This window comes from Periplaneta americana, chromosome 11 (assembly GCF_040183065.1).
Source record: "Periplaneta americana isolate PAMFEO1 chromosome 11, P.americana_PAMFEO1_priV1, whole genome shotgun sequence".
Lineage (NCBI taxonomy): Eukaryota > Metazoa > Arthropoda > Insecta > Blattodea > Blattidae > Periplaneta > Periplaneta americana.
The window spans coordinates 71,814,044-71,841,601 of NC_091127.1; the positions used below are offsets into that span (position 1 = coordinate 71,814,044).

General features: G+C 35.2%; 1 protein-coding gene across 1 annotated transcript in view; it reads left to right on the plus strand.

Moving 5' to 3' along the window:
* LOC138709089 (uncharacterized) overlaps positions 1-27,558 on the plus strand; it is a 261,416-nt gene that overhangs the window by 65,184 nt on the left and 168,674 nt on the right. The window contains exon 2 of the mRNA XM_069839601.1: positions 22,573-22,644. Coding sequence (XP_069695702.1) covers positions 22,573-22,644 — 72 coding nt within the window. The remainder of the gene's footprint in view (positions 1-22,572; positions 22,645-27,558) is intronic.

Consider the following 27,558-nt stretch of genomic DNA (forward strand, 5'->3'; position numbering starts at 1 on the left):
TGTTTCCAAAAGATACCAAATCCACAATTTTCGAAAAATGAGTTACAGATGGCAGCACATTCTTAGCTACCTCTAGAACGGAAACACCATTTCTCTCGAAAAGTACCAAATCATATCTCCAGAAGTCACTGAAAACAGTGTTTTACAGCAGAAAATACCACATCCATGCTGAGTTTGATGCCAAAACATACCAAATCTCTGTGTTCCTATTGATTCTCAACTTTGCGTCACTGATATGTCACGAGTTGTGCAGCAATTTCATTGGCTATTGTGGTGACGTATTAGTTGTTTGGGCGGCTATGACATTAACGAACTCCCATTTTACAGTAATATTATAAATTGTGAGTCTGTTGTTAGAACAGAGGATGAGAATAACATTGTTGTTAATTATGATTAGAACAAACACAGCCTCTATTTTGTGAAATTTAATTAAGAATATTTAATAATATGTATTTAATTTTATAGTATTTGAGAATAATTCCTGTACATCCCCATTCATAATACTGAGTTATTCCATGCCAATATCAAAGTCATGTTCAGGATGCTGAGAAAAAAGATTTGAAAGTTTTGCTAGCATCCATGGGCTATTGTGACATTAACGAACTCCCACTGTAGGCCTATAGTAATTTTATATATTCTGAGTCTGTTGTTAGAACAGAGGATGAGGATAACACTGATGTTAATTATGATGATTATAACAGGAAACATAGCCTAAATTTGTGAAATGAAAAATGTTGAATTATGAATTCACTTTTACAGTGATAGTAAATAATTCCTGTACTGTACATCCCCATTCATAATACTGAATCATTTCATGCCAATATGTACCACATCCAATTTTGTTGCCAAAATGTACCAAATCCAAAATAAAACCATCAATAACTTCTTATAAATATGTGAAATATCTTAAATATATGCCTAAATATGATTGATGACATGTAAAGAATAGTGACACGAAGTCATAACAGTATATAATATTTTTTAAGGCCATGAGCAGTTTTTTTCATTTCCTGTAAAATTAGGTCTGTTGGATTTGGTACCTTTTGGAAACAAGCTCCACATTTATAAATAATTTCTTTTTACTCGGCATAAAACACATAGCCAAGGCAGATAAACTTCGTATTCCCTCAGAGTACATTCTTTAAAATCCAAAAAATTCGAGTATCTGTCTTCATTTTAAAATTTTCCACTTAAATGGATGCAGATAATTTCATTTGCAGTTATAACATATGCAAAATAGCATATGAGGTGTTCAGAGCTAAAGTGGATCAAGTCCATGAGAGGTAGTTTTGAGATAATAGGACTTAAAATTAACTTCCTTTAGTGGATTATCTAATTTGACTAGCAATAATTTTATCATCCATTCTCAAGTTCTATATTTATAAAATATAAACAATTTTGCATCGGTTCAGAAAATCCATACTTAAGAAAACATACATTTTCTGAACCGAATGTGTTCCATATATAAAAATTACTAACGAAATTGCTAAACTATTGCAGGAATAGCAAATGATTAGAATATTTATTGAACTTTATATAGAATGACTTAAAACTGTAATTGATTTATTACTGGAAAATAATGTTAGTAAGCAACTGTTTATTACAATAACTTTATTGATTTTCCTGTGGAAAATTGAAAGTCTTTTTCGTTTTCAAATTTCGTTTGTTTTTAATGTCGTATTTTATATTTTAAATTATTTACAAAAGGAAAAGCAAACTAAGACGGAAAATATCAAATTATAAAATAGTCTGAAAGTACAATATAACTTACAAAGAAAAAAAAAACATGTAAAAACTGTCAGCAGCACAAACAGAGTTCATGTAACTAAAAAGAAAAATTCTCAGAAACCATACCAAAATAAAAATAATTTTTCAACCGACTACTCCCTCATTATTATATAATGTAATTTGAGCAAGGTCCTAAATAGCGAGCGTCCTCAGGCAATTGTCTGGATCGTCTTACGGTAGACCTGTCTCTGCTACGAACACCGGTGTATGAAACTGTATTGTGCCTAAGGTAAAATGTCGTATGTAGGTTTAGAAAGCTCTAAAACTTGAATCCAGTAAAAAATATCCCAGCTTCTCCCACTGCCCCAGTGCACGTTTCTCTTGAAACAAAACAATGTAACACATGCGTAGCGGTCTGTGAATTAAAATAAACACTGCTTGTTTGAACAGAGATTTCAGGTAAACATGAAGCCATTTTATTGATATAATTTATACACAACACACAGTGCTATAATTACGTATATAATTTTCATTTAGAACTAACAGAATGTAGTAAATTTCAATACACATGAATGGTTTTTAAATAATGTAATTAATATCATGAACTTTGGCGCAATATCACTCGTTATGATTCAAGCAGTAGACTTGCTATGTATAGCCCTAATTTTATTCCAGGTTGAGTAAAGACAAAATCTCTCTCACTTAAAGATTGACACATGATAAAATCTCTCTCATATAGGAAGTGGATTTGCACCTCTGTCCCGATTCAGAAATAAAAACTCCCACACATACAGAGTGCGTTTGTGCCTCTTTCCCGGTTGAGAAATGAACTAAAGGGTGGTTACCGACTCCCTCCCGCGGTTAATTTTTCTTCCCGATTCCCTCCGAAGGAGTAATTGTAAATATACCGATTCCCTCCGCGCCAAAAGAAGCTGCTGCAATTAAATACTCCGATTCCCTAACGTAAATTCTGGCTGGGTGGGTGCGTGTCATGGTCTGTGTTTGGTTACATGTCGTTGCGGACATGAATGCTCTAGGTACACTAGTGTCCATGTAAGCAGTCCATCTGTTAGTGAATCTAAAAACATCGTAATGTTTTTATCTAGAATTAACTAAGAAAAATGTAGGAAACATTGGTTCATAACAGTGTTCTCGACTACTTTCAACAATATTTGAGCTTTCTTTATACACGTAGGCTAAATAGTGAAAGTTCCCATGTAAAATTTAACAGTTGCTTTTACAAGTACTGTAACACCCCAACATTTTTGTGTTTTTAGATGTTTTATGCAAAGTACAGACAGATACCAAAATTAAAATAAATTCTGCCGTTATCCAAGCAGGTAAAACTACAAAGAGTTATAAACAAAAAATAAACTATTTAAAGATAAAATTGAACAGTGAGATAATGGACAGATCAATCTTTCGGAATATTGCAATGTCATGTCCTACAAAGCCTTTCCCAATGTTTTTATGTAGAAGATTAAACACATCAAGTGTATGGAGTGGTTATTTAAGTTATATTCTTGACAGTCAGAAGTTTGTGTAAAGTCTGACGGAAAATATTGTGTGTCTGGATAAGGCATGGAGGGAATCGAACAGTCAGAAGTCTGTGTAAAGTGTGACGGAAACTTGTGTGTCTGGTTAAGGCATGGAGGGAATCGGACTACATTGAATTCAAGTAACAAAAATTTCGGAGGGAATAGGGCTGTACCCTTTTTTGGGAGCGAATCGGAACCTCATTTTTGGAAGGAAATCTGCATCCTCCGGAAATAAAAACATCTCACTCACACAAAGAGTAGGTTTGCGCCTCTTTTGCGGTTGAAAAATAAAAGAAGTCTCCCTTGCATAGGGGACGGGTTTGCGCATCTTTCTCGGTTGAGAAATGAAAACAAGTCTGCCTCAAATATGGAGTGGGTTTACGCCTCTTTCTCGATTGAGAAATTAAAAACAAAACTCCTTCGCATATGGAGTAGCTTTAATGCCTCTTTCCCGGTTGAGAAGTAAGAAAATAAAGTTCTTTTGACCCTCTATAGGACTTTAATTTAATTTGTATTATTTTCATCAGCATAAACGGATATCGGTTCACGAACCTAAGATTCGCGGATGACATCGTACTTTTCGCTAAAAACGCCACCGACCTACAAGAGATGATACAGGAACTAAGCGATTGCAGCGCACACGCAGGCCTAAGCATGAACATGGAAAAAACCCAAGTTATGACGAATAGCCAACCATAACCAATCCAAGTCAACGCAACCAGATTACAATACGTGGAGGAATACATCTATCTGGGCCAATTGGTCGGATTCAAAAGCTGCATGACGAGAGAACTAAAAAGAAGAATTGCATCAGCATGGAGTGCTTTTTGGTCACTGCAATTCATACTCCTTGACAAGAAACTGAACCGCAAACTAAAGCTGGAGGTGCTGCAATCCTGTATCCTTCCAACCTTACTTTACGGCTGTCAGACCTGGAAACTGACCGTGAACCAGAAGACACAGATTCAGATCTGCCAGCGCAAAATGGAGAGGAAAATCTTAGGACTCTCCCTCAGAGACAAGATTTCCAACACCAGACTCAAGCAGATGACAAACACCAGAGACATGGCACACCAAGGGGAGCGCCTGAAATGGACATGGGGAGGCCACGTCTGTAGATGGGCGCATATATCCACCACGTGGGACCCACGCATCGGGAGGCGAAACCGAGGAAAACCTGGAACCAGATGTGCGGACTTCTTTAAGAGCCTAGCTGGACCCCTGTGGTCCAGAACAGCCAAGAACCGAGAAGAATGGAGATCGCTACAGTTTGCCAGTATTGAGTGAGAGTGCAAGTGTACACACATGAACGATGAACAAAACCTATATAGAACAGAACCTACCGTCATGCGGATTAGCTCACTGCATGATCTCTAAAGAGCTCCCGTTTTTTAGGAGGCCTTAGCCCTTCACGGGAAATCATAGGCTATTTCATTTCATTTCATTTCATTTCATTTCATCAGTGTTTGCGTATTTATATGTGCTATCTGGTAGGATGGAAGAGGAGGCCTTATGGCCTTAATCCTGTCAGATTAAATTAATAAATTCTTCTTCTTCTTCACTTCAAGGATTAGGTTCATGTTGAACCTGTTCCGGCGCCCATTTCGCTCTTGGTCTTCCTACATCTCGTCTTCCTTTTGGTTTATATCCCATTGCTAAAGCTGGCAGTCTGTAGTTCGGCATCCTTTGTAGATGTTCACACCACCTTCTGTTATTTCTCTTTAATTTCTCCAGCAATGGTTCCACCTTTAATTTCTTCCGTATATCTTTGTTCTTCTTTTTATCTTGTATTGTACATCCTAGTGTACTTCTCATAAATTTCATTTCTGCTACCTGGACTTTTGATTTATCTTAAAATAAAATCTCCCTCAAATTTGGAGTAGCTTTGCGCCTCTTTCCCCGTGAGAAATAAAAAAATCTCCTTGAAATAATGAGTGGGTTTGCGCCAATTTCCTGGTTGAAAAATTAAAGAAATTCCCTCACATAATGATTAGCTTTGCGCCACTTTCCTGGTTGAGAAATTAAAAAAAAAAAATCCCTCAAATAAGAGTGGGTTACTGCCTCTTTCCCGGTTGGGAAATGAAAAATTCTCTCAAACATGGACTGGGTTTGCGTCTTTTTCACGTTTAACACATAAAAAAAACATCCCTCGCATACGGAGTGGATTTGCGTCTCTTTTCCGGTTGAGAAATAACAAAAAATATATCTTACATAGAGAGTGAATTTCCGCGTCTTTTTTGCGATTCTTCTCCTTTATCACGAAGCGGAATTCCTTCAGGGATACCCACTACTTACCGTCATATTTGACATTATGGTTAAATTTAGACCTTTTACATGTTTCGTCTCCACATCAGCACGGATTAATTTTGTATATACAGTAGAACTCCAATTATCCAGACTAATAGGGGGTAGTATGATATTTACATGGAGGAATACGGAAATTGGATCGGAAATTAAAAGAGTCTAGAAACAACAGTTGTAAGCTACTGCGTGTATTAAAAGTGCAAAATGAGTATAGGCCTATAGTTTATAAAGAACAAAGTTACACATATTCAAATAAAATAGATTGTAAATGGATTGAAATTATAAGAACTCGTCATATTCCATACAGAACAGAACTTTACTGATGTATGGTAGTACAGTACACGAAATAAAAAGAACCTAAACATATTATGCAACTTTCTTTGAATAAACAATAATTTCAAACTATCCTGAAACGCGATCTGGATAATTGACGATCCGGATACTTGGAGTTCGGATAATTGGAGTTCTTCTGTAATAGGGTTATTAGCGTTTTTAGTGGGTTATTTTATGGCGCTGTATCAATATCTCAGGTTATTTAGCGTCTGAATGAAATGAAAGTGATAATGTCGGTGAAATGAGTCCGGAGTAGAGCACCGATAGTTACCCAACATTTGCTCATATTGGGTTGAAGGAAATCTCCGAAACAATCTCAACCAGATAACTTGTTCCGACCGGGATTCGAACCCAGTCCACCTGGTTTCGTGGTCAGACGTGCTAACCGTTAACAGTAGCATTGCAAAAGACAAAACATAGCGCTGCCGATCTTGTACAGCACATGATGTCATCCTTCCACACTCACTAACTGATAATCACTGGACAACAAATTTTAACAAATTGCATGTATCTGAAGTGGAACATCTGCTCGCTTGGGAAAAAAGACATAAGTATTTCTTCCATTCCAATAATTCATGCAGAAGAAAATCAAATCGACATAAACCAGTGTGAAGACAATTTTTTTCCTTCTCCTGTAAAATTAACATTTTTGACTTGTGCTACTTTTCCGAGCACTACAGATTTGATCTCCTAAATTCAAAAATGATACCGAAAATGCTTAGTTGGTTCTTGTTTTCAAGATATTTTGACCTGTATAATATATTATAAATGATTTTCTCATTCACCACCAAATAACAAGTAAATGTTTTTTTTTTTTTTTTTTGCATACCTTCGAGGTCAAGGTAGCTGATTCTTATGGAAATTGACATGCTGATTTCGAAAATGTCATTGGATGTTTTCTATCCGGTCTAGTTCAAAAGATATTCAAGAAAAGATATCATTAAAAACCAAAGTTCTAGAGATTTTAAATATTATGTCATATTAAGTACATACCTTACAGACGTGGTTCTTTTTAGCCTTTCTTCTGTATTTTACTTCTGGGACATTCCTTATTACTGGCCAGCAATAATCAACAATCATCGTAGTGCTCAATTTACCCTGATATCTTCTTTCTAAAGTAGCGATATCTTGGTAAAAACGTTCCCCATGTTCATCACCTACTTATCCGAGATTGTCAGGAAAGAAGTCCAGGTAGGAGTGGAGGAAATGCGTTTTAAGATACATGTTGCACCACATTCTATTGTAGGCTTATGCCATCAGCATATTGTCCACTAAGTCCCTGTAATTTGTCGCTTTGTTGTTTCCAAGAAAATTATGGGCAATTAACTGTAATGATTCCCAAGCGATTTTCTCCTTGCCTGTTAGAAGTTTATGAAAACGTACATCAAGCATTAACTTTCTAATTTGTGGACCTATGAAGATTCCCTCTTTCATTTTAGAATCACTGAATCTTGAAAATTTTTGAAGACGGTACCTAAAAGCTTCTTAATCTCTATTCATACCTCGCATAGTTTTTCATAAGTCCCAGTTTAATATCGTCGTTGTTCCTGCAATAACTCCTATGTGACATATTTATCGATTTTCAGATTTTTGCTTTATTAAATAACTTAAATAGTGATACAGCAAATAATAAGATCTCTTATATGTAATTATATTTCTTTGTTTCGAAAATGTAAAAATTCACAATCTCCTATGTACGGCAGGCATAGGATGAATAAATTTGTTTTTTTCTTCCTACTGAAACATTTTATATTTTGCACATAGGAGTTACTGCAGGAACAATGACGATATGCAACGCTGGTGATATCATTTTGGTCTCATCTATCAGTGGCAGACGAATAACATTTTAAATGCCTGGTTCTAACTCTGCCTAAGGGGTCACAACTTAGTTACATAGTGTTTATCTCTTGCACGACTATTCCACTCATACAAAAAGTAACAGTATTTTGTGTAACCCTGCTGAAGACCTAATATAGATGCAACTGCTTTCAAATCTGAACACACACACCACTTGTATTTACCATAATTCAAACAGTTAATTAATACATTAATGTTATCATATGTCTCTTTCATGGATACTGAATGTCCGACTGGAATACTTGGCAATTTAGTGCCATTTTGCTGTAATACTGCTTTAAGATTGGTTTTGGATGAGTCTATAAAAAGACGTCACTCGTCTACGATGTGTTGAATCCCCATGGCATCCATTAGTCCATCAACATCATTACAGAATACAGGATTGTCCTGCATGGAAAAAAATCTTTGCAGGGGATGCTGACGAACTCGAAATTCGGTAATTTTAACATTTTTTTTCAAGATTAATTAAACATCTTAAGTCGCGACCCTAGTAACTCAGCCTTGTTCTTAGGCAGTTCTAAGGCCCTAACGAAATCATTTAGTTCATTTTGAGTCATTATTTTAGGAAGACCTACTTTTATAAGAAATATCTCTCATTGGCTGCTAAATAGGGCATATTAGTAAATTTTGTAATTGTTTGATAATTGATTTATAAATGTGTAGGGGAGACTGTTGTACCATTTTTTTTGCTACCTAGAGGACTCAAACTGAAGTAGATTGTAGAGAAAGCCGCTAAGTAGCTCTGGTCGTAGTTTCAGTTTGATTTACTGCGAAGTGTGAGTTCTCTGGACAAAATTTTTTATAGTACAAAAAGTAAGCATTTCGTTCATTGATAATGTTTTCTAACACAAAACCAGTTTGTATTTGTTACTATCCACCAAGTAAAGTGTGTTCCCTATCATCTGGTGAGTAATAACATATTTTAATTTCCATTCGAATCTGTAGTTTTGGGAGCCATATTTGTTTAAACGAGCACTCTCTTGTACCTTTGAACACAAAACATCTTGTACCATGGAACATGTTCCAAGATATACAATACTATTACTTTTTGTTTTTCTTTTATTTTAAGATCATACCACGAAGTAAGTCTGGAGTTAAGAAACCCCAATTGATCCTGATACCTCGAAGGAAGCTGTTATTGCTCCTCCAGGAAATAATCTCAGAGAAGCCTACTCTGCTTTATGATTGCAAATACATTTCAAATCTGATTGTCAGTTTTTTACAGCTATGTTCCCACCTATATTCCATGTGTTCCAACTTCCAACTTACAAGAGGGTATGTTCCAAGGTACATGAACCTGTTGTACCTTTGAACACATTACATATCCCTTCATTTTACTTTTTCCATCCTTAATAGATGTGTAGAACAGGAAAATACATACAGGAATTTGTAAAGAAATCTTCAATAATTATTTCAAGCTTTTTTTCATTTAAAAAATTTAATTTATCATAATTAAAAAAAATTAAATGTGAAAAGTGTTTAAAGTACAACAGTCTCCGCTACATTGTATAGTTATATTTTTTACTATGTGTTTATCGACATATATGTAATAAAATGTAAATAAATATTTGGAGGAAAACAGTGAAATTTCAGCAAAAACGCTATGCAAAATCGAAATGAGAACTAATCCACCAAAATGGTCATTTTCGTTTTTAGCATGCTTAAATTAATAAGAGATGACTAATTCCATCTCTGATACATTTTGGCTGTTGACCAGTGTAATGAGAGATGTGACAGAGAGGTAGGACATTTTACACTTTAGAATTGCCTTGAAATACGCTAAAGTAGTAGGAATGGAACAATGCTACATTGCACTATGTAGAATAAACCGTACTTTAAAGGAACAGATTCGTACTCTCCTACAGACTTATAGGCTAGAATAGCACTGATTTTTAATGAAATGTTAAGTTATACTTCTAAGTAAATGTAATAAAGATGTCGTTTTCATGTTTATTTTATTTTGTGAATATATATAATCAGGAACATCTCATTGGTACACTCTGTACGGTGCTTCAAAAGGGATAATTACATCTAAGTAATAAACAGTGCATTAGTGTGTAGTAATATTCGACCGCCGCGCCGTCTGGTTAAATAGATGTATACTAATTGCATAGCGGTGTCATCTAGCGTTCGCCATGTGAGTTGGACAGTTGTGATATAATTTACAAGTTGTGCTGACACAGTCATTGTTGTGCATGAAGCTCGTCTTTATGTTTTATGGCACGGGCATCCTAATGTCCTGACACAGCGCTTTCAGACGTCTGGTCCAGGTTTATTGCCGGCGAGTGTAACTCAGACAAATACGCCTGTGACGTCACCTCGCTGCTATCAATTCACCGTTTCCTTTCATAAACGTCATTTTGTGTCCCAAGATTACCCCCGGCACGTATATCACCCTGTCGTCACGTAGGGACAAGTGAATGACCCTGCGCGAGTAGATAATGTATCCCCACCCTCCAACCCATGACACACCAGTCGATTAGCTCCGAGTAATGGCATGGTGCTGGTGATTACTAGAGATAATGAGTTTCTAGCGTTTCCGAATAGAAATTTAATACTTTTAGTCTACAATTTTACAATGTCGTAGCATCTATTAATTTCAGATTCAGTATTCTGGAGTAGTTTTAAGGGAAATTACATATTCTGACAATGCATGTTGCTGGACCATACTTCATCGCTAAAATTTCATTAGAAACGCAAACTAATACTTGTATCGTAAGATCTAAATAACTAAATCGTGCAGAAAAATTCGACAAACATAGCATAACTGATTCCTCCCGAAAATATTACTCTTATGTTCGATTTCACCAACATATTACCAATCTACAATTAACTAATTGTAATTTAACTTAAATACGAAAGTGAAATATTATTTAATTTGTTTACATTCCACTAAACCAATACTCATTTAAAATAAAGTCAGTTAATTTTATTGCCAATGAAGTTGTCACGGCCTTTGGAATCATGGTAAAACAGTACTTTCGAAGGTCATGTGCCTTCTTAATATAAGCAGTGACCTTTGTAATGAGTGTCTTCATTTGTTATATTAAAAATAGAAAATGCCGTCATAAAAAGAGATAACCTCAAAATATATTAAAATTATCGTAAAATAATGGAAGCATAGGTGAAGTAATGAGTAGGGGGAGCATGGGGGGGTACTGCTCCTCCAAACTTGTCTGAACTTTTTTCTTTTCCTGTTAATGTTAGAAAATATTAAATTAAAAATATATTTTTTGCCTTTGTTTATGATTAAGTTTCTGTGCTTAAATTGATGAGTTAATGTCTTCAGATCATTTGTCTGGACTATAATATTTATTTTAAATTTTTGAATGTTAAGAATTTCTATATCTCATTTGAGGAATGGAAGCACTGTAATGTTTCTTTTGTAACAGCCTGTACTCATGTGTTAGAAGTCTGCAGGAGTTCAGGCCGCCACTTGGAGAAATATGAATTACATACTGCACAACAGTGCAGAAAAAAGAAAAGTGATCCCGGTATAATGTGCAAACTTAAAGACGAGATTAAGTAAAATAATTAGAGTTTATATTTCATATGATATATCTTCAGGAAGGTAAGCTTCATATAAAAAAGTTTCTGTTAGCACTGTTATGTAGTTTTATTGATGTATGCATGTGTTTCTGTACTAGAGAGAAAAAGAGAGTTATGCCCTATTATAATTTGTAGCAGACCTACAGTTTAATAACTATACAACTCGATCCGAAACATCGCGGTTGTGGATGTAACACTGCCCTCGAAAATACCTTTATTAAATAATCATATTCCGAAATACTGTACCGCGGTCAAGCTATAACAGGGGAAGGAGGTAAATGATTTCCTCCATAACCCCGTTATATGGGACTTCTATAGTTTTGCTTTACCCCCCCCCCCCCCCGAGGAAACTGTTCTCTTTCCGTCTATGGCAGGAGGTGCAGACTTCAAAAGAAAAGAAGAAAGGTTGCAAATAAGTAGAGATTTCAGTGTAAAAAACTTCATCCCATTGTCTTCAGGAATATTGAAGACAAAATGGGATAGTATGAAAACAGATGCAAGCAAAATGGAAAGACTTCGTTGATTTACGCTACTTTAATCCCTTCAAATGTAATATTATATATATAATCTTCATCTTACGATGTTTGGTGACGTATACACGTCCGTTGATGTGACATATTAATGAATTTAAATACTATTATAGTCACAATCATGCCATGGTATGAAAGAAAAATTTCACAACCTCGAGCGGGATTCGAACCTGCGACTTCCTGTATGGCATGATTGTGACTATATTTAAATTCATTAGATCTATATGATAGATTTATTATTCCTATTACTATAGTTTCTGTATTTTAGGCAATCGAAAATTGATTAAACTTTTCTTCAATAAATGTATGATTTAAATAATTGTGAAGTATTTACTTAACTATCAGTAGCAAATTCTAAATCATCTTTTATACTATTCAAAATATACATTGCTGATGTTTCGCTTAGCCTAAAACTCATCTGCAAAATATTTCCCCTCTTCTGTATTAAAATAATCTTCTCTTTCGGAAATTATCTTCGCCCGTCTTGGTAAGAAATCAATATCTTCATTTACAGTATTAAGTCATAAAGAATATTATCGTCGTTAATGCAAGATTAATTATTTAAGTGACCAAATATTGACCAATTAACTTAAATGCAGTTTAATGAGAACTTACAGCAAAATTTGTGTTGGTGAAATGCATTGTCAATTAAAAAGACTTTAAGTAACAATTAAAGTTAAATATGTTTGGTGAAATCGGCCCTTACGAACTGAACGTTATAGCCAACAGATACACTAAGACCATACAAGGAGAAAGGTGGTTGTTGTATTTTGAACCGGAGGACAACGTGAAAGTTAGTCACTACAGTGTGTCGAATTCGTTGATCAGAGTCTATTTAAAAAGGTATTCCACTTCATAACGTATACTCTTGTATAGAAAATGCTTGTAAGGATATATTTTCTACGGAGCAGCATGTGCAGCGTTGTGTGTGCAGTATCATTTGAGATTGAGACCGAGCAGGCACCAAAGATTGTTGTTATTGGAGATTCTGTTAGTTAAATGTTAAACATGTTTAGATGCCTATGTGTAATACATGATTTCAGGTTTATGGATTCCAGTTGTATCAATTATTATGATGTCGCAGTTTGTCTCTGTTTAAATTTTAGAGGATGTAACACTTGTTTCCGTTTCGCTATTATAGTATATTGTGATGCGAAGGTGGTAAGTGTATTACAACAAAATCGAGGAAAAGTTAGGAAAAACAAGACGAAAGCCAGTTTTTCTTTTTCCGAGATGTTATGCACTTAACTCATTTTTCATTTTTAGCACGACCATATTTTTATAATTGCAAATATTGCATAATTATTACTATATTTTATACATTGAATGTATAGAGGAAATTTAATCTTTAAGAGCTTTGCGTATTGTTTCATTGTAGGTCTATGTCTATAACTTACTATATAACTCCAAGAAAAAAATTTAATGGACATGATGTGGGTCCGATAAGTAACTTTATATTAATTAAAATAGATAAGTCCCTCTATATGCTTATCAAAATAGGAAGACATTGTATGAGTATACATAAATAATGCAACTCTATTTTTACAATTTTTTTAACAAGACCACATTTTATTGTGTCCATTGTCTATATATCAAATGTGCTAAAATATTTTAATATGTAACTCAGATGCATTCACTTTATCACTGGTCAAATCTGTTTATGTACGTGTGTATTCATATTCATGTGTTATTTGTTACGTGTTCTGATGATGGAATGTTACGCCGGAAACGTTCAATACTTTAAAACAATGTTGTTAACATTAAAATATTTAGTAAACTATAACATTAATAATATGTGTCTAATGCCAACCCACTTCACTTAACGTGATTCGGGTTCCACATACTGCGCATAGATGCCAGGACTGTGACCTATTTTCAAGTTGCACACCACTTCGGCGGGCCACGTTATGCATGATGTGTATCTGTGAAGAGTTATGTCGTGTACTAGGTGAGTGTATGTGTAAATGTTCATGTAAGTTTGATGTAGGGAATGGATGAAGATGATGGTGAGATGAGGAAGGGAGAAGGGGAAACCCGGTGCCGGCACATAGCCTATTCCTGTCGAAGAGCACCAAGGGGGCCGCCAGATAGATAAACAAATTGACGGACTTCTCCGTTTTAACCCAAGACTAGAGTTTGTTGATGCTCCGCCATTTCAGTTAATGTAACAGCGAAAACAACTAAATATTGAATTGGCTTGTGCACAGCCTGGAATGAAGAAGATCGGCCCGATTCCTTACTCCAGTTTTATCACCTTCCACCGATGAATGAATGAATGTATTTGTCTTTAAGCAATATACCTTTCGGTGAGGCGGCACTTCACATTATTAGTATACAGTGCCGTCTCCCCGTTTTACACAAGTCAATTGGGATATACTTATGTTTAATTTATTATTGCAATTTTTCTACTAGTTTTTTCTTGTCTTTCATCAGTTCTTCCTCTACTTTACTCCTAACCCATCATTATACCAAAAATACTGAAACCCCCTCACTCTACAGCTCTAATTATTTGCATTTTCACTACTCCCTTTGCCACATTGCTACTTTTTAGGTCTTAGTTTTACTTACACCAATGTTTATTGAGGCATTCTTAGCTAATGATCAGTCATATTCCGAAAGCAGTTTTATTTTAATTTTAAATGACCCATTGACATTATAAAATTTAGCAACAATAACAGTATCATCCATTTGTATTTGTAAAGATATAAGCACCGCAAAAACAGAAAAATATTAAGAGTCCATTGTCTGATTCTTTTGATATCTCACACGCTCGTAATCTGTTGATTTTCCTCTTTCCCACTATTGGTTCCCACGTTGTTGTTATCGGCCCACACGGGAAAAGCACGGCATGAACATAAATGGTACCAAACTAAGGTCCCGATTCTACTCGAATAGTTATCGAAGAAGTGGGAGTAACGCAAGAGAGCATTTGGGAAAGAAAAAAACATTTTCTTTTCTAAGAAAACTTTGGACTTTCCAACAACATAATACACTTTTTTGTTGCATACAACATGAACTGTTCGCTCTGAAAATCTGCAGGGTTATTTCACTTACACCCTGTATACTTAGACAGGTATTTCTCTTCAATTACAAGAGTTGCGATAAAATGATCTTCTTTCCTTTCATTTTTGACGTGGGCCCTACATCTTTCTTGCTCTTCGACGTAAAATAAATGCGTGCATTAGCCGGTATCCGAGCGGCACCGGCATCAACCGTGCTGTGTCTATGGCAGGGAAGTGAATTCTGTTGTGCTTTTCCCATTTGCTTCAATTAAAGGAACTACAGTTCAACGCATCTGTTCTTTGTTTAGTCGTTGCGTTGTTCAAAAGAATGAGCTCTTCTACTAATACAGTCATTCCATTTTATGTATATTACCTTATTGATGATACTTTTCACCAATCTTCTTGTATATTCTCATATTTGTAACCGAAATTCATAATCATAATTAATAATAATAATAATAATAATAATAATAATAATTTATTTCAGACGACGTATGAAATCAGTACACCAGAAGGAGCAAAAGCTCGTGGTCAGATGCAGTTTCAGTTATAAAACTTATTTAATACAAATAAAATATCAAGACATATTACAGTGCATAAAAAATGAATTAGAAACAATGCAAGCATAACAATCAAGGTACAATATAATATATACATTGCAATAAAAAAATAAAAATACAATACAAAATCCGTCGTCGTACTTCAGTCGATAGCGCGCCTGTCCGCCGATCTAGAGCCGCACCTTCGCGCTGTCCTGAGTCCCGCCTGAGCGGACCACCTGGTTGGGCTCCATCTGGGGTCCTTCCCAAACGCAAATCGACAGAAGAGCAATTCACGGCGAATCCTCGACCTTATCTCGCCATCACCAATTTCATCAATGCCATGTGACTCAGTAGTTGACACATCGTCGTCAAATAACCAAGTAAAAACAATATAAAAAGTGAACAAATACAATGCATACGAAATAAATTAGAAACAACACAAGGATAACAAAGAAGATACGATATAATTTCCAAAATACAATATTAAAAAATGTGCAAAATAAATGAATATCATAGCCAAACACAATAAACAGAAAAATGAATAAAAATTAAACAAAAATACAAAATTATGCTGCTTATGTAAGTTTAAAGAAATTATTATAGAGATTAATAATTAGGTCAGTTCGAGTATTTTCTTTTTAAATATTTTGTTGTTCAATAATTTCAAATCCGGGTTTGACTTATTAAAGTTATTACACAATCTTGGGCCAAAATTTGAGCTGTGCCTTACACCTGCTTCGGTCTTGCATTTTGACTCAATTATAGGGAATGAAATCCTAAATATTCTTGTATTATATCCATGATCGTCCAATAAAAAATGATTACGGTGTTCATGGAAATAATTTAGCAAGGTATATGTTGTAAAAAATATAAAATTAAAAATTAAAAAGTTAAAAATTTAAAAATTTTAAAAATAAGACGAAGAGCATGGTCATAGGAAGAAAAATACAGAAGATAAACTTACGAATTCCAAATTGGGCAGTAGAGCAAGTTAACAGCTTCAAATACTTCAAATCCTCAAAGGAGGATAGCAATGGCCAAGGAAGCTTTTAATAGAAAAAAGAGCATTTTCTGCGGATCTCTGGAAAAAGAACTAAGGAAGAGACTAGTGAAGTGCTTTGTATGGAGTGTGGCATTGTATGGGCCAGAAACATGGACATTACGACGAAGTGAAGAGAAGCGAATAGAAGCATTTGAAATGTGGATATGGAGAAGAATGGAGCGTGTGAAGTGGACAAAGAGAGTAAGAAATGAAGTTGTATTGGAAAGGGTGGCTGGAGAAAGATTGATACTGAAAGTGATCAAGGAGAGGAAAAGGAATTAGATGGGTCACTGGCTGAGAAGAAACTGCCTACTGAAGGATGCACTGGAAGAAATGGTGAACGTTAGAAGAGTTCGCGGCAGAAGAAGATATCAGGTTATAGACGACGTTAAGATATATGGATCATATGAGGAAACGAAAAGGAAGGCAGAAATAGGTACGATAGGAGAAAGCTGGGTTTGCAGTGAAAGACCTGCCCTTGGGCAGGACATTAAATGAATGAATGTATAAATGTGTTTGATGTCGAATACATCAGATTCTTCATATGCGAGATGCGTTGGGTTATCAAGCTTCCTTTTCAAACATATTTCATTTACTCCTATTCTTTTTTGTAAAAGTAGTAATAGGGAAGTGAAGATTGTGTTATTCCGCCCCATCCTATTATTCCTTATTGTATAAGCGATTGAACTAAAGCTAGAAATATTGTTCTCAGTGAATTAACTGGCATGAATTATCGTAATTGTATAAATGTTATATACGCCTATAGTTTTACGGAGTTTGCGACATAAATAATTAATATTACTGTTCCTTCGTTCTATTATTTAAGACCTCCACCCACGCGGTTAACATTGTGCGGAGTTTCCGAGATTTTCCACAGCGTCATAGACGTAAGAGCATCCAACGTTTCAGAGCTACACATTGGCTCTGTCTTTAATAAAGGCAAGAAAAGGTGAATTTATTTGTTAGATTCCCTAATTCACTGTTAATCTCGCATAATATTCCATCCCTTTAAAAGAGCGACTACATTTACCTTACGATCACTAGTTGCAGCGTTCATTTTTTTCTCTCCTCATTCTAGCAGAACTCTTATTTGAACCTGAAAAGTGTCGTAACATATGTTTCGATGTAACCTGGTAGTTTTTATGTTTTGGTCCCCAATAAGGGGGCTATTCATATAATTTTAGTTTCTGGTTGATCTACAGTGGTCTACAGTGATCTCTTCTCCCGCTTTATTTACGAATATTTTCCTGGCTCTTTAAAGGTTGTTATGAAGCTGCATGATAACCAGTAGCGTTTCTTTCCTCCCTCACATTTATGTACCGAATATCCCAGAAGTTAGGATATTAAATTTAAGTAATGGTAGAAGAGCAAAAACAAACATTTTTTGTCAGACAACCTAAGTTAGGTGTCGCGTCCTTAGTCCGCTAAACAGCGTTAGAATTGGGATCGTTGAATTATATAAATAACGTCACTTTGCTGGATAGCGCTGATAGAGCTGTTGCCTGCCCATTTTATGCATTATTGAAGTCTGAACAGAACTCACAGCGACGGACCATTGCCTGTCGGATTCTTTCAAAGATCGCAAGGATAGCACGTATCGAGTTCTCTGCTGACAAAATTCTGTTTCTTAGGTCTTCCTCAAAATTTACAGCAGTGGCGTACACTGACATACCAAAATGACCCCATAAAAATGCCAGGCTGGTGAAATCAGGAGATCTTGGTGGCCACAACAAGTTCTCTACGACCAATCCACCTGTCTGGAAAGACATTGTCTAGGAACGCACGAACATTATGTGTGAAATGTGCTCGATGACCAACATGCTGGAAACATATGTGTTGACTTACCGCCAAGGGAAACTCCTCCAGTAAAGGGGAAAGATTTCTTTGGGGAAGAACAGGTAGGTTAGGCCATTTAGACGGCCTTGAAGTAGCATTGGACCAACCAGTATATACCAGCTGAATAAACAGCATTTCCTAATCTAACACTGTCTAATGGGTTGACGTAGCAACACCAACTCTAAGTTGTCGTACAAGAAATGTTTGTTTTGGTCTCTTCTACCAATAATTAAGTTATACTTAATACATAGATTTTTGTGATAAACAGTATAATTTTCTACAGTATGAAATGCGGTATAGAATACAGTTTCTATTTTCTCCTTGATCCATATTTTCGCGGTCATTAAAAAGGGACTCATCAACGATTCTACATGATAATCAATGATGACTCCTCTTCTAGACCCGTTCTGCTCTACACATAACCTACGCTACAAAGAATTTTATGCCTGTACTAGGGGCAGAAGAAATAGGCGAGTATGGCGAACCCCTCATTCACTAACTCGACTCCTATATCCCTAAGAACCTGCTTGGTGTAATGGTCCTGTCCCAAATAATTTACTCCTCCATTCACACGTTTTGCAGTATAGAAAAACGTAAAAGAACAAATTAAATAATAACATTATTTCTAGTAATTACAAATACCTGATTTACTGAATATTGTTGTTTTGTTTAGTCGACTGTCCGAACACAGGTCTGAAACTCATGTGACAACAATAAGGCATCACTAATGAGGTAACTAAGCCAGGAGATAATGAGTTATGGTGGCCAGTTCTCTTTCCCCCTCCATTTGATAACTCGCAGAATAGTAATATATTATACTAATCAGAATTTAGATGATATTATCATTTATAATATTTCGCAAGTTAGCCATTTCATAAATGTAATAATTATTATCATATAATGTAAACCTGATACGAGAAATCAAATATTTAGCATTACACACAATTAGTATTTTGTTTTTATGTGTTTTCAGAATATTGTATTGAAATAGTAACTATTAAATAATACTTATACAGTTATCAACTTTGTGAATTGTATTGTATTTATTAACATTCCATGGTATACATACATTGCTTACATCTAGAATATGGAACAAGTCAAAAACTTAATACTATTATAAAATCTTAATTTACAGTCAGAGTCTAGATGAAATATATACAGACGAGATTTACAATATAGGTAGTCTACTAATACAACACAAAGTTTTAATATCAATTTCATGAAGTGTTATTGAATGTCATGAATTCACCTACAGAATAGAAGGCGTGAGAAATTAGGCACTTCTTTAATTTGGCATTAAATAATTTTATGTTAATCATGAGGAAATTAAAAATTAAAGTGCAACAAATTAATATATTTTTACTGAGTGTAGAAAATGTATACATTATTGTAACATGAACAAGTTTCGTAATAAAAAAAATACTTATGTATTAGAAGCACACTTAAGTATGGCTTAGCTTAACAAAACAAATAACACAATAACTACGACTAAAAAAATCGTTCTGTACAGGTTCTCTTAACCGATCGTAGAGAAACACCACATGCCTTGGCCATGGCTGGCTGTCTGCGTTGATGATAAGCCACTTATAATGTCGTCACAAACTTTAAGTTCTTTCAAGAAACAAGAAACTTGATAAATAACGCCTTTAATATGAATTCTGGTATCAGGGCTCGACTGAGACATGATAGCGATTACTTGGTTAATTAGTATTTAAAAATACTGTTTATTATGTTATTATGATATATTTTTTCGAACAAGCTGTAACACAGTAATATCATAGATGAGCACTTGTATAGTGCTGAAGAACAGCTCTTGGTAGCTGATATAACAAACTACTTCCATTTCTTTGCCATCCCTGAAGATGAGCTGATGCGTACCTCGGAAACTTCGGATATTTCTAGATCTGTAAAAGGTGCAAAAATCCAAACGTATGAGCCACTATATAGCCTATTCTATATGTAAATTATAGAGTGTAAAATATGGTAGAGGATGTTTAAATACTTCCATATTTGTTTACTAAGATTCAAGAAAATTTAAAAGTAGGCCTATCATTATAAATGTAATACGACCTCTAACTCTTACAACAAGAATGACAACAACTGTAATTACCGGTAATTTATTACTAAACATTTTCTGAGGAGTAGTGAGACATTCTGAGATTGAGATCTGAAGTCCTACATTATTTGAAGAAATATTTCCATTCTCTTGTGTTCCTTCAGATAGAATATCGACAGCAGCTAATTACGCAGTGATAAACTTGTAGACAGCACTTCCGTTGTAAACAAGACTGCTACAAGAGTTGGGTCGCTATAACACGCACATCAGGTTTCAGCCATAAACAGTATTAACATTTTACTGCAGTAGATAAGCGTCTATTGGCAGAAAATATCTCGGAGACGGTGCAGATACCCAAGAGATTCACGTCTTCGAGTTTGATCGTTTGATGAAGTTTGATAACGGAATGATTCAATGAACGCCGAAGAGAAGGCAGTACAGGCTTGTTGTGTGTGCTGCATAACCCCAGGGGAGCAAGCAGTTTCATGGAAGCGAGCAGCCCCACAGACAGGCGGGAAATAATTTGACGTCCTGGATGACAAGAGAGACAAGTTCGCACCAGCAATTTTATTGCGTCCCAGAACTCGATGAATTTTGCCAAGTATCGCATTCTGCAGACAGGAATGAAACGGCTGCATTTTACCCAAGTAGACATTTCGTATCTACCAAGAATTGTATCCAAACGTTTAAAAATGTATTTACACTTTATTTTCGATGTATTCATTTTTGTTACTCTCTTACAACACTTCCCTCTGAAACATGACATGTTAGTAATACCCTAGATCATATGAGCCGTTCACAGCAGAAGTAGTGTAAGTCAAGAATGGGTAATGAGGGTTAAAGTACAGTCCGCATTTCACGAGAAGATCCTAGCACGAAATGCGAATTTTTCCCCCACTCTTACAATCTATCCCCGACACTGAACCGACCGGCCATTGACTGAGCCTTGTTCGTACCAGCCGGCCAATGACATGACTCGCATCCACCTGCTCCTTCAAGAAAGCTGAGTTACTGGCTTACTCTCTCCTCTTACCCCGCAAGGACCGTACTCCCCTTGCAGGGATCCTCTCGTGAAATTTGGACAGTAAACATTCTGTAAAATACAGCGCAAAGTAGCAATTAATATTCAATTTATTTAAACTTTTAGTAGTCAGTGGATAGCAAGAAGGACATATTAATTTCTACTTTGCGCTCTAGTTTACAGAATTTTTACTTTAAACCTCAGTACCTAATTTTGCTCTGAACGGCTCATATATACCCCCAGATAGATCGGCCTTATAGGCTTTGACGTTAACAACTTTTGTCGGATTTACTACGCTGCCATCTAGTTGTTACATAAGGAGTCTCGTCATAATTCCAATTTTAATTGCATTAGCGACTGTACTGCCATCTCGTGTTCGTTTACGGCGGACGGGTGGCGATCCTGGCGGTTGTTCTCTTCAAAGTGCTAACGATTTTAACATAGCGATGACCTATCTGCTACATATATGATCTAGGGTAATATTTCTACTGTTATTATTCTAGTTACGCGGCAATATTTTATACACTTACTGAAAAACAAAGACAGAGAAATCTGCGAATCTTTTTTATGTGTGAACAATGACTACCTACATTTGTTTTCTAGAGTATGCTCAAATCTTGTATTTTTGGCCTGAGAGAGAAATGTTCGAGCAACTGAATGTTTAGGAGGACATTCGGACTATGAAGTGATTAGTCCGTTCATTTCTACATTATTTCCTTTCTTATTATTTCGAAAATTTCAGTTTAAATTACTCGAAGGAGATTGTGTAAGATTGAGTAATAATAAATAAGAATAATGATTATCATGATATTGGTGATGCTCAGCGAGATGGAGATGATCGTGAAAATGAGGAAGACAGACATCATGGTTGGCATAGAAGTGACACAATATTGTTAAAGATTGGAAATATATGTTACCTTCTGTCCTGCATTTCATTTCTTGTTACGTGGCGCGTAGAAGCGGTAAGCAAGATAGCTAGACGAGTTGCATTCATCCTCACCCAAGGGTTCCGGTATTATCTCATAGCGAATACGTTATTGCTATTATTGGCACGCGTGCCATAATAAGCTGTAATGCTAGGATGGCATAAAATTCGTTATATTCAGATATCATATCAAATAATTCCTCTTGGAATTTGTAACAATCGTAAACCTTATTTGATTTCTACTATGCTATGAATTATATGATTTTCTGTTAATATTTCATGTTTACTTACGTGATTATTGTCTTTCAGAATCGGAGCCATGCTGGTGTTCTTCCTGGAGATCACGTGGGCTGTGACATTGTTCCTACAAGTGTGTCTGAGGTATGTGGCAACAATAACTGTACCTTCCCTGAAATGGAGGACAACTGTGTGTAGACTCATACAATTTATATCATTTCAATTATGTCCCATACAGAATGGATGCATGTAACTATGTTTTTGACTCGATCATGTGGTTTTTGTGTACGTGAATACAGTCATTAAACTTCGTAATTACGCAATAGAACTCAATAAATGTAGGCTAATAAAATTAACTCCGTGATTAAAATTTTTTTGGTGAAAGTAAAGAGCCCAGAGGAAATTTTCGGAACAACTAATTTTACTTGGTAATTGCAACATACAGAATACGGGAAAAGTCGCTACACGAAAATGCGGACTGCGGTAACGTAACTTAGCATATCTGCATAATAGTAATAATAATACAACTTACATGCGTACAGGGGAATACGCAAGTGGGGTTACCGGGTTTGAACCCCTCCTTGAACTTTTTTTAAATTACATGTTTAGATTTGAATATGTTTTATCCATAATCGTTTTCCTTTCTCTAATTTTTCACTGTCAGTGTAACAAAATCTACATCATTATAAGGCATAGTCCTCCTACTCCTTTAACACATTAATGCCCAGATAAAAAAGGAATTCATAATCATGTAATTTTATTATATTATAATTGTTACACCTTACTAAGTACAAATACACAAAAATTACAATTTTTTCTCTTCTGGTATGGTAGATATGACCTGTATGATATAACATACGCTGGGCAGTTACAGTATCAGTTTCATACAAATACTTAATAGGCCCCTATAATGTAAGAAAGGAATTTTTAACTAATATTTGAACAACATATCCTTGTCTAATCACTTTAATTATTATTTTAGATACTTCAACAACATTTTTTTTTTCGGTTTTCTTCATTTTATATGATATTTTAGAAGACAAGTATCAAGATAAAGATCAACATTACATTTGACGCAACAAAATGTAGCACATTTCCCACGGTAAGCACATTTGCGCCGAGTGTTTTACCAGACAACTAGGTGATCGAGTCTATAATAACGTGTTTCATTGAGAACTTGGTTTCTCCCTTTAGGTGTTACAGTCTTAGAAATGCCCATTAGTGGTGTTGCAAGCAATGACTTTACAATTTGTCTTGTGAATTCCAGCGAAGATATTGCCTTCTGATATTGTCTGTACAGCATCAACAAGTTGACTACTGATCCGTTGATACAAAATCTGATAAGGGGCCAGTACCATTTCTTGGACCATAGTCGAAGTCAATTTGCCAAACATGTCCACACTACCCATACACGCATTATACATTTTTATAATGTTCGGTTGTTGAACAATGATTTTCCTCTTATCCTTAGTTCTCCACCGTGAGCATAAGCCTAAAGAAACTACGTCTAGTGTTGCTACATTTGTTGCTATAGTGACCTGAACATTGTCATTCCATCGTCAAATTACTTGATGTGTCTTTGATGGCATGGCAAGTACCTCTAACGGATTTTTTTTTCAGATCCTTTGGAGGTGCCTTTTCAATTCCATCAGCTGTTATAATTCCAAAGCACGTGATATTTACTGCTGAAAATTTTTACAATAACCCAAAGCAAGTGAAATAATTATCTATAAACAGTTTACTGTCATCAGGTAGCAATCCAACACAAAGCATCTATGTAATAGCATTTCCTAGAGTCATCCCTGGTGCTCGTTCGACTCTCCCTGTATATGGTTCGAACTTTATAAGGTACCCTGCAGGCATCGTCAAGCACGAAGGCTTATACCCAAATCTGATTGTTTTTCATCGTATGAATTGCTTGATGCTGTGATGATAAAAATATGGTTTCATTGCTTCGTCAACTGAATATGAATTCGGATCAATGTCAACCATGTTCCGGAACATTTCATTTAGACGATTGAAGAGTGGCCTAAGTTTGTATATTTTATCATTCTTGTCAACTGTGTTATTGTGATTGAAATGAATGAAATGATGAACTGTTTCAAATTTGTTTCTGGTGATACAGTTTGCAACTAGAATGTTATGGCTATCAGGACGAATCTCCCAGTACAGTCTTCGCAAAGGCAATTAGAGATATCCAGACAAAAGCAAAATGCCAAGGTATTGATACATGTCTTCCATAGATCCTATCATATATGGATAACCTTTCATTACGGCATATTTCACAGTTCCTCGAATTGTGTAATAAACAACAGTAAGCTAAATGCCACCACTGGCTCGAGTAGCCTACTCACTCACCCTGCGCGGAAGGGATAATACGTTAGTATTCCGTAGTATACCCCTTTCACCTCTTTCCAGGGGTTGGAGTTAAAAATCCACTTTTGAACACCTCTGGTCTAGGCTTATAGTTTGCAAGTTTTTTGCCGTCCATTTCACATATGCTCCAAGGAGAATTCATCTAACAGAATATACAGAAAATGATATCGTTACTGCTCAGCTTATGATATATCATACCATATTTAGAAACTGAAATTGCTATGCTTCTATACAAAGATACATGTACACCAAATGGCCTGAATTATTCACGAATACCTAACAAGTAATATTAGAACTAGTTTCATAATTCATGATATAATTTATATTGAAAATAAGTACCTTTATTCCAATCAATGTTTTCTTTTCTTTAAGATCCAAACTAGAAACCTCGTACCAACAAGAGAAACGATCACAGAGCATTCAATAATGCCTGAATCCACATCCATGTACTCCCTACATGAAAAAAATTGTTAACTTGAAGCCAAAGGGAAATTAATGAAAAAATATTTTTCACCCCGTATTTTTAATCATACGCTGGGCATTAATGGGTTAATATAATCCCTGTGCTTGGTGATGCGGCACGTTCGAATTACTGTATAATAATGCTATCTTTATTATAGAGAGACCTACTGTGTAGTACCGACCTTGTAATAAAATGAAGCCGACGCAATATGAAATCTAACTTCTTGTGAAACATATTGAAAAGGTTGTTTTGACAGTTCTGCAGTGCATATGTTAAATATTGTACATTGTCGATTTTAAACTCATTTTAAGAGCGGTATTCACCCATTCGTTAAGAGTTCTGAGTTTAGTGTGAAACATTCATTTAACGTTTTGTACATTTGACAGTTAAAATGTTAATAATAATGATAATAATAATAATAATAATAATAATAATAATAATAATTTTAGATTTAAGACCTCTCCTGGCACCACATTATCATAATCATCCTATCACATCATCGGGGTAATGTAACTCCGCCTTCCTGGCGCCCCAACCTCAGAAGTGGGTTACAACTAAGCCACGGCCAGGAGAGAAGACCAGAAATGTCGAAAGACTACCTGGTGGCATTGGATAAAATAATAATAATCGGAGAGCGGAACTTTGGCAGAATGCCTTTTTAAATGTGTTAAATCTATCTTCAATTTGAAAGTAAATCTGTACGAATTATACCTTTGTGATTGAAACGTCACAGTTTTATGCTGCCCTTTTCTGCCTTTTTAATATAAATGCCTAATTTACAAAATAAATCCTTTTTGCCTTTATTTGATTATTTATCTATTATTTATTAATTTATTGTTAAAAATTGCCTACTGGTATATTTTAATATATTTCTATAACGGCTACAATGAAAGTGACTTCACCGAATATATATTATTGTCTTTCAGTCAGTTCATATTCTCTTTGCAACAATGAGTGCTGCCGTGCAAAACTGTATAACAGTAAGCGTTTTATTATCGCTTGTGTTTATTTGACAAGACAACAATGAGTGCGGGTCTAACGTTATTTTTTTAAGTTATTTTTCTTTCAGTTTTCATTGCGACGTTGTTGTAGCTAGCTAAATATTTCATATCACAACATATCAGTACAACCAAAAGAAAAAAAATGCACTTTCCAAGGCTACTGGGAAGAAGATTTATTTGCTTCCAACAGTAATTGCAACATCGAATCGAAAATCTCAATTTGCATTCGACTTATGTAAAGCTTTTCTTGCTGCCGAAATCCCTTTGTAGAAAGTGTAAGTTTGTGGGTGCAAGATTTTTGTAATTGCCTTTTATTACATATTTTAGCTATTTAAAATGCCTTTTTGCCTACCTATTTTAGCTATTTATGATGCCTTTTTGCCTGTCTATTTTAATGATTCATAGTGCCTGAACTTCTGGTCTCTGATAATGATGATGATGATGATGATGATGATGATGATAATAATAATAATAAAACAAAATTTAAAATACTGATAATATAAATTGTAATCAATTTCAGTAATGATCCCCCTTGACAAAATTCTGCGTACGTCACTGTATGCATATGACTAATCGTACTGGTGAAAGTATCCACCATAGTCTTAAGAAACTAGGATGAGTTTCGTTGTCAATCGCATACCACTCAGTAATCTTAAGTAAAGCGTAGCAGTCAATCGAGCGTAGCAGGATAGCGACTTATGCGGCGCACTGTACGTGTGTTAATGCTTTCCATTAACCTGTAATTTTTAATGTAATAAGGATTTCATAATAATAAAACAAATTCAACCTCGCAAATTTCAAGCGCAATAATTAACAACAGGCCCTAACAGAAACAACAACAATCAAAATTCTTGGCTTACAAATCGTTAATACGTGAAATTGGGAAAATCATATTAAATAAATTAGGTCTACTCTAAAACTAAATTCAGCATATTTTGCTACTAGATGTATGCAAGAGATAGTAAATATCAATACATTAAAAATAATATTGTAACTTTTATTTTCAATAATAATGTGACTTTTATTTCAATAACACCCGTCAACAATGGGTATTCCACTCAATTATTGCACTCCACAGAACGACAATGAGTATTCACGGGGATTATTGAGAAGAACAACAATGTACTCCTAATCTCAACTAATGTTCACAAAGCACTATTTACAAAACAAAGCTGTCAGTTCTCAGTTCACAGTTCGTTCGCCTTGGCTAGTTCTCCT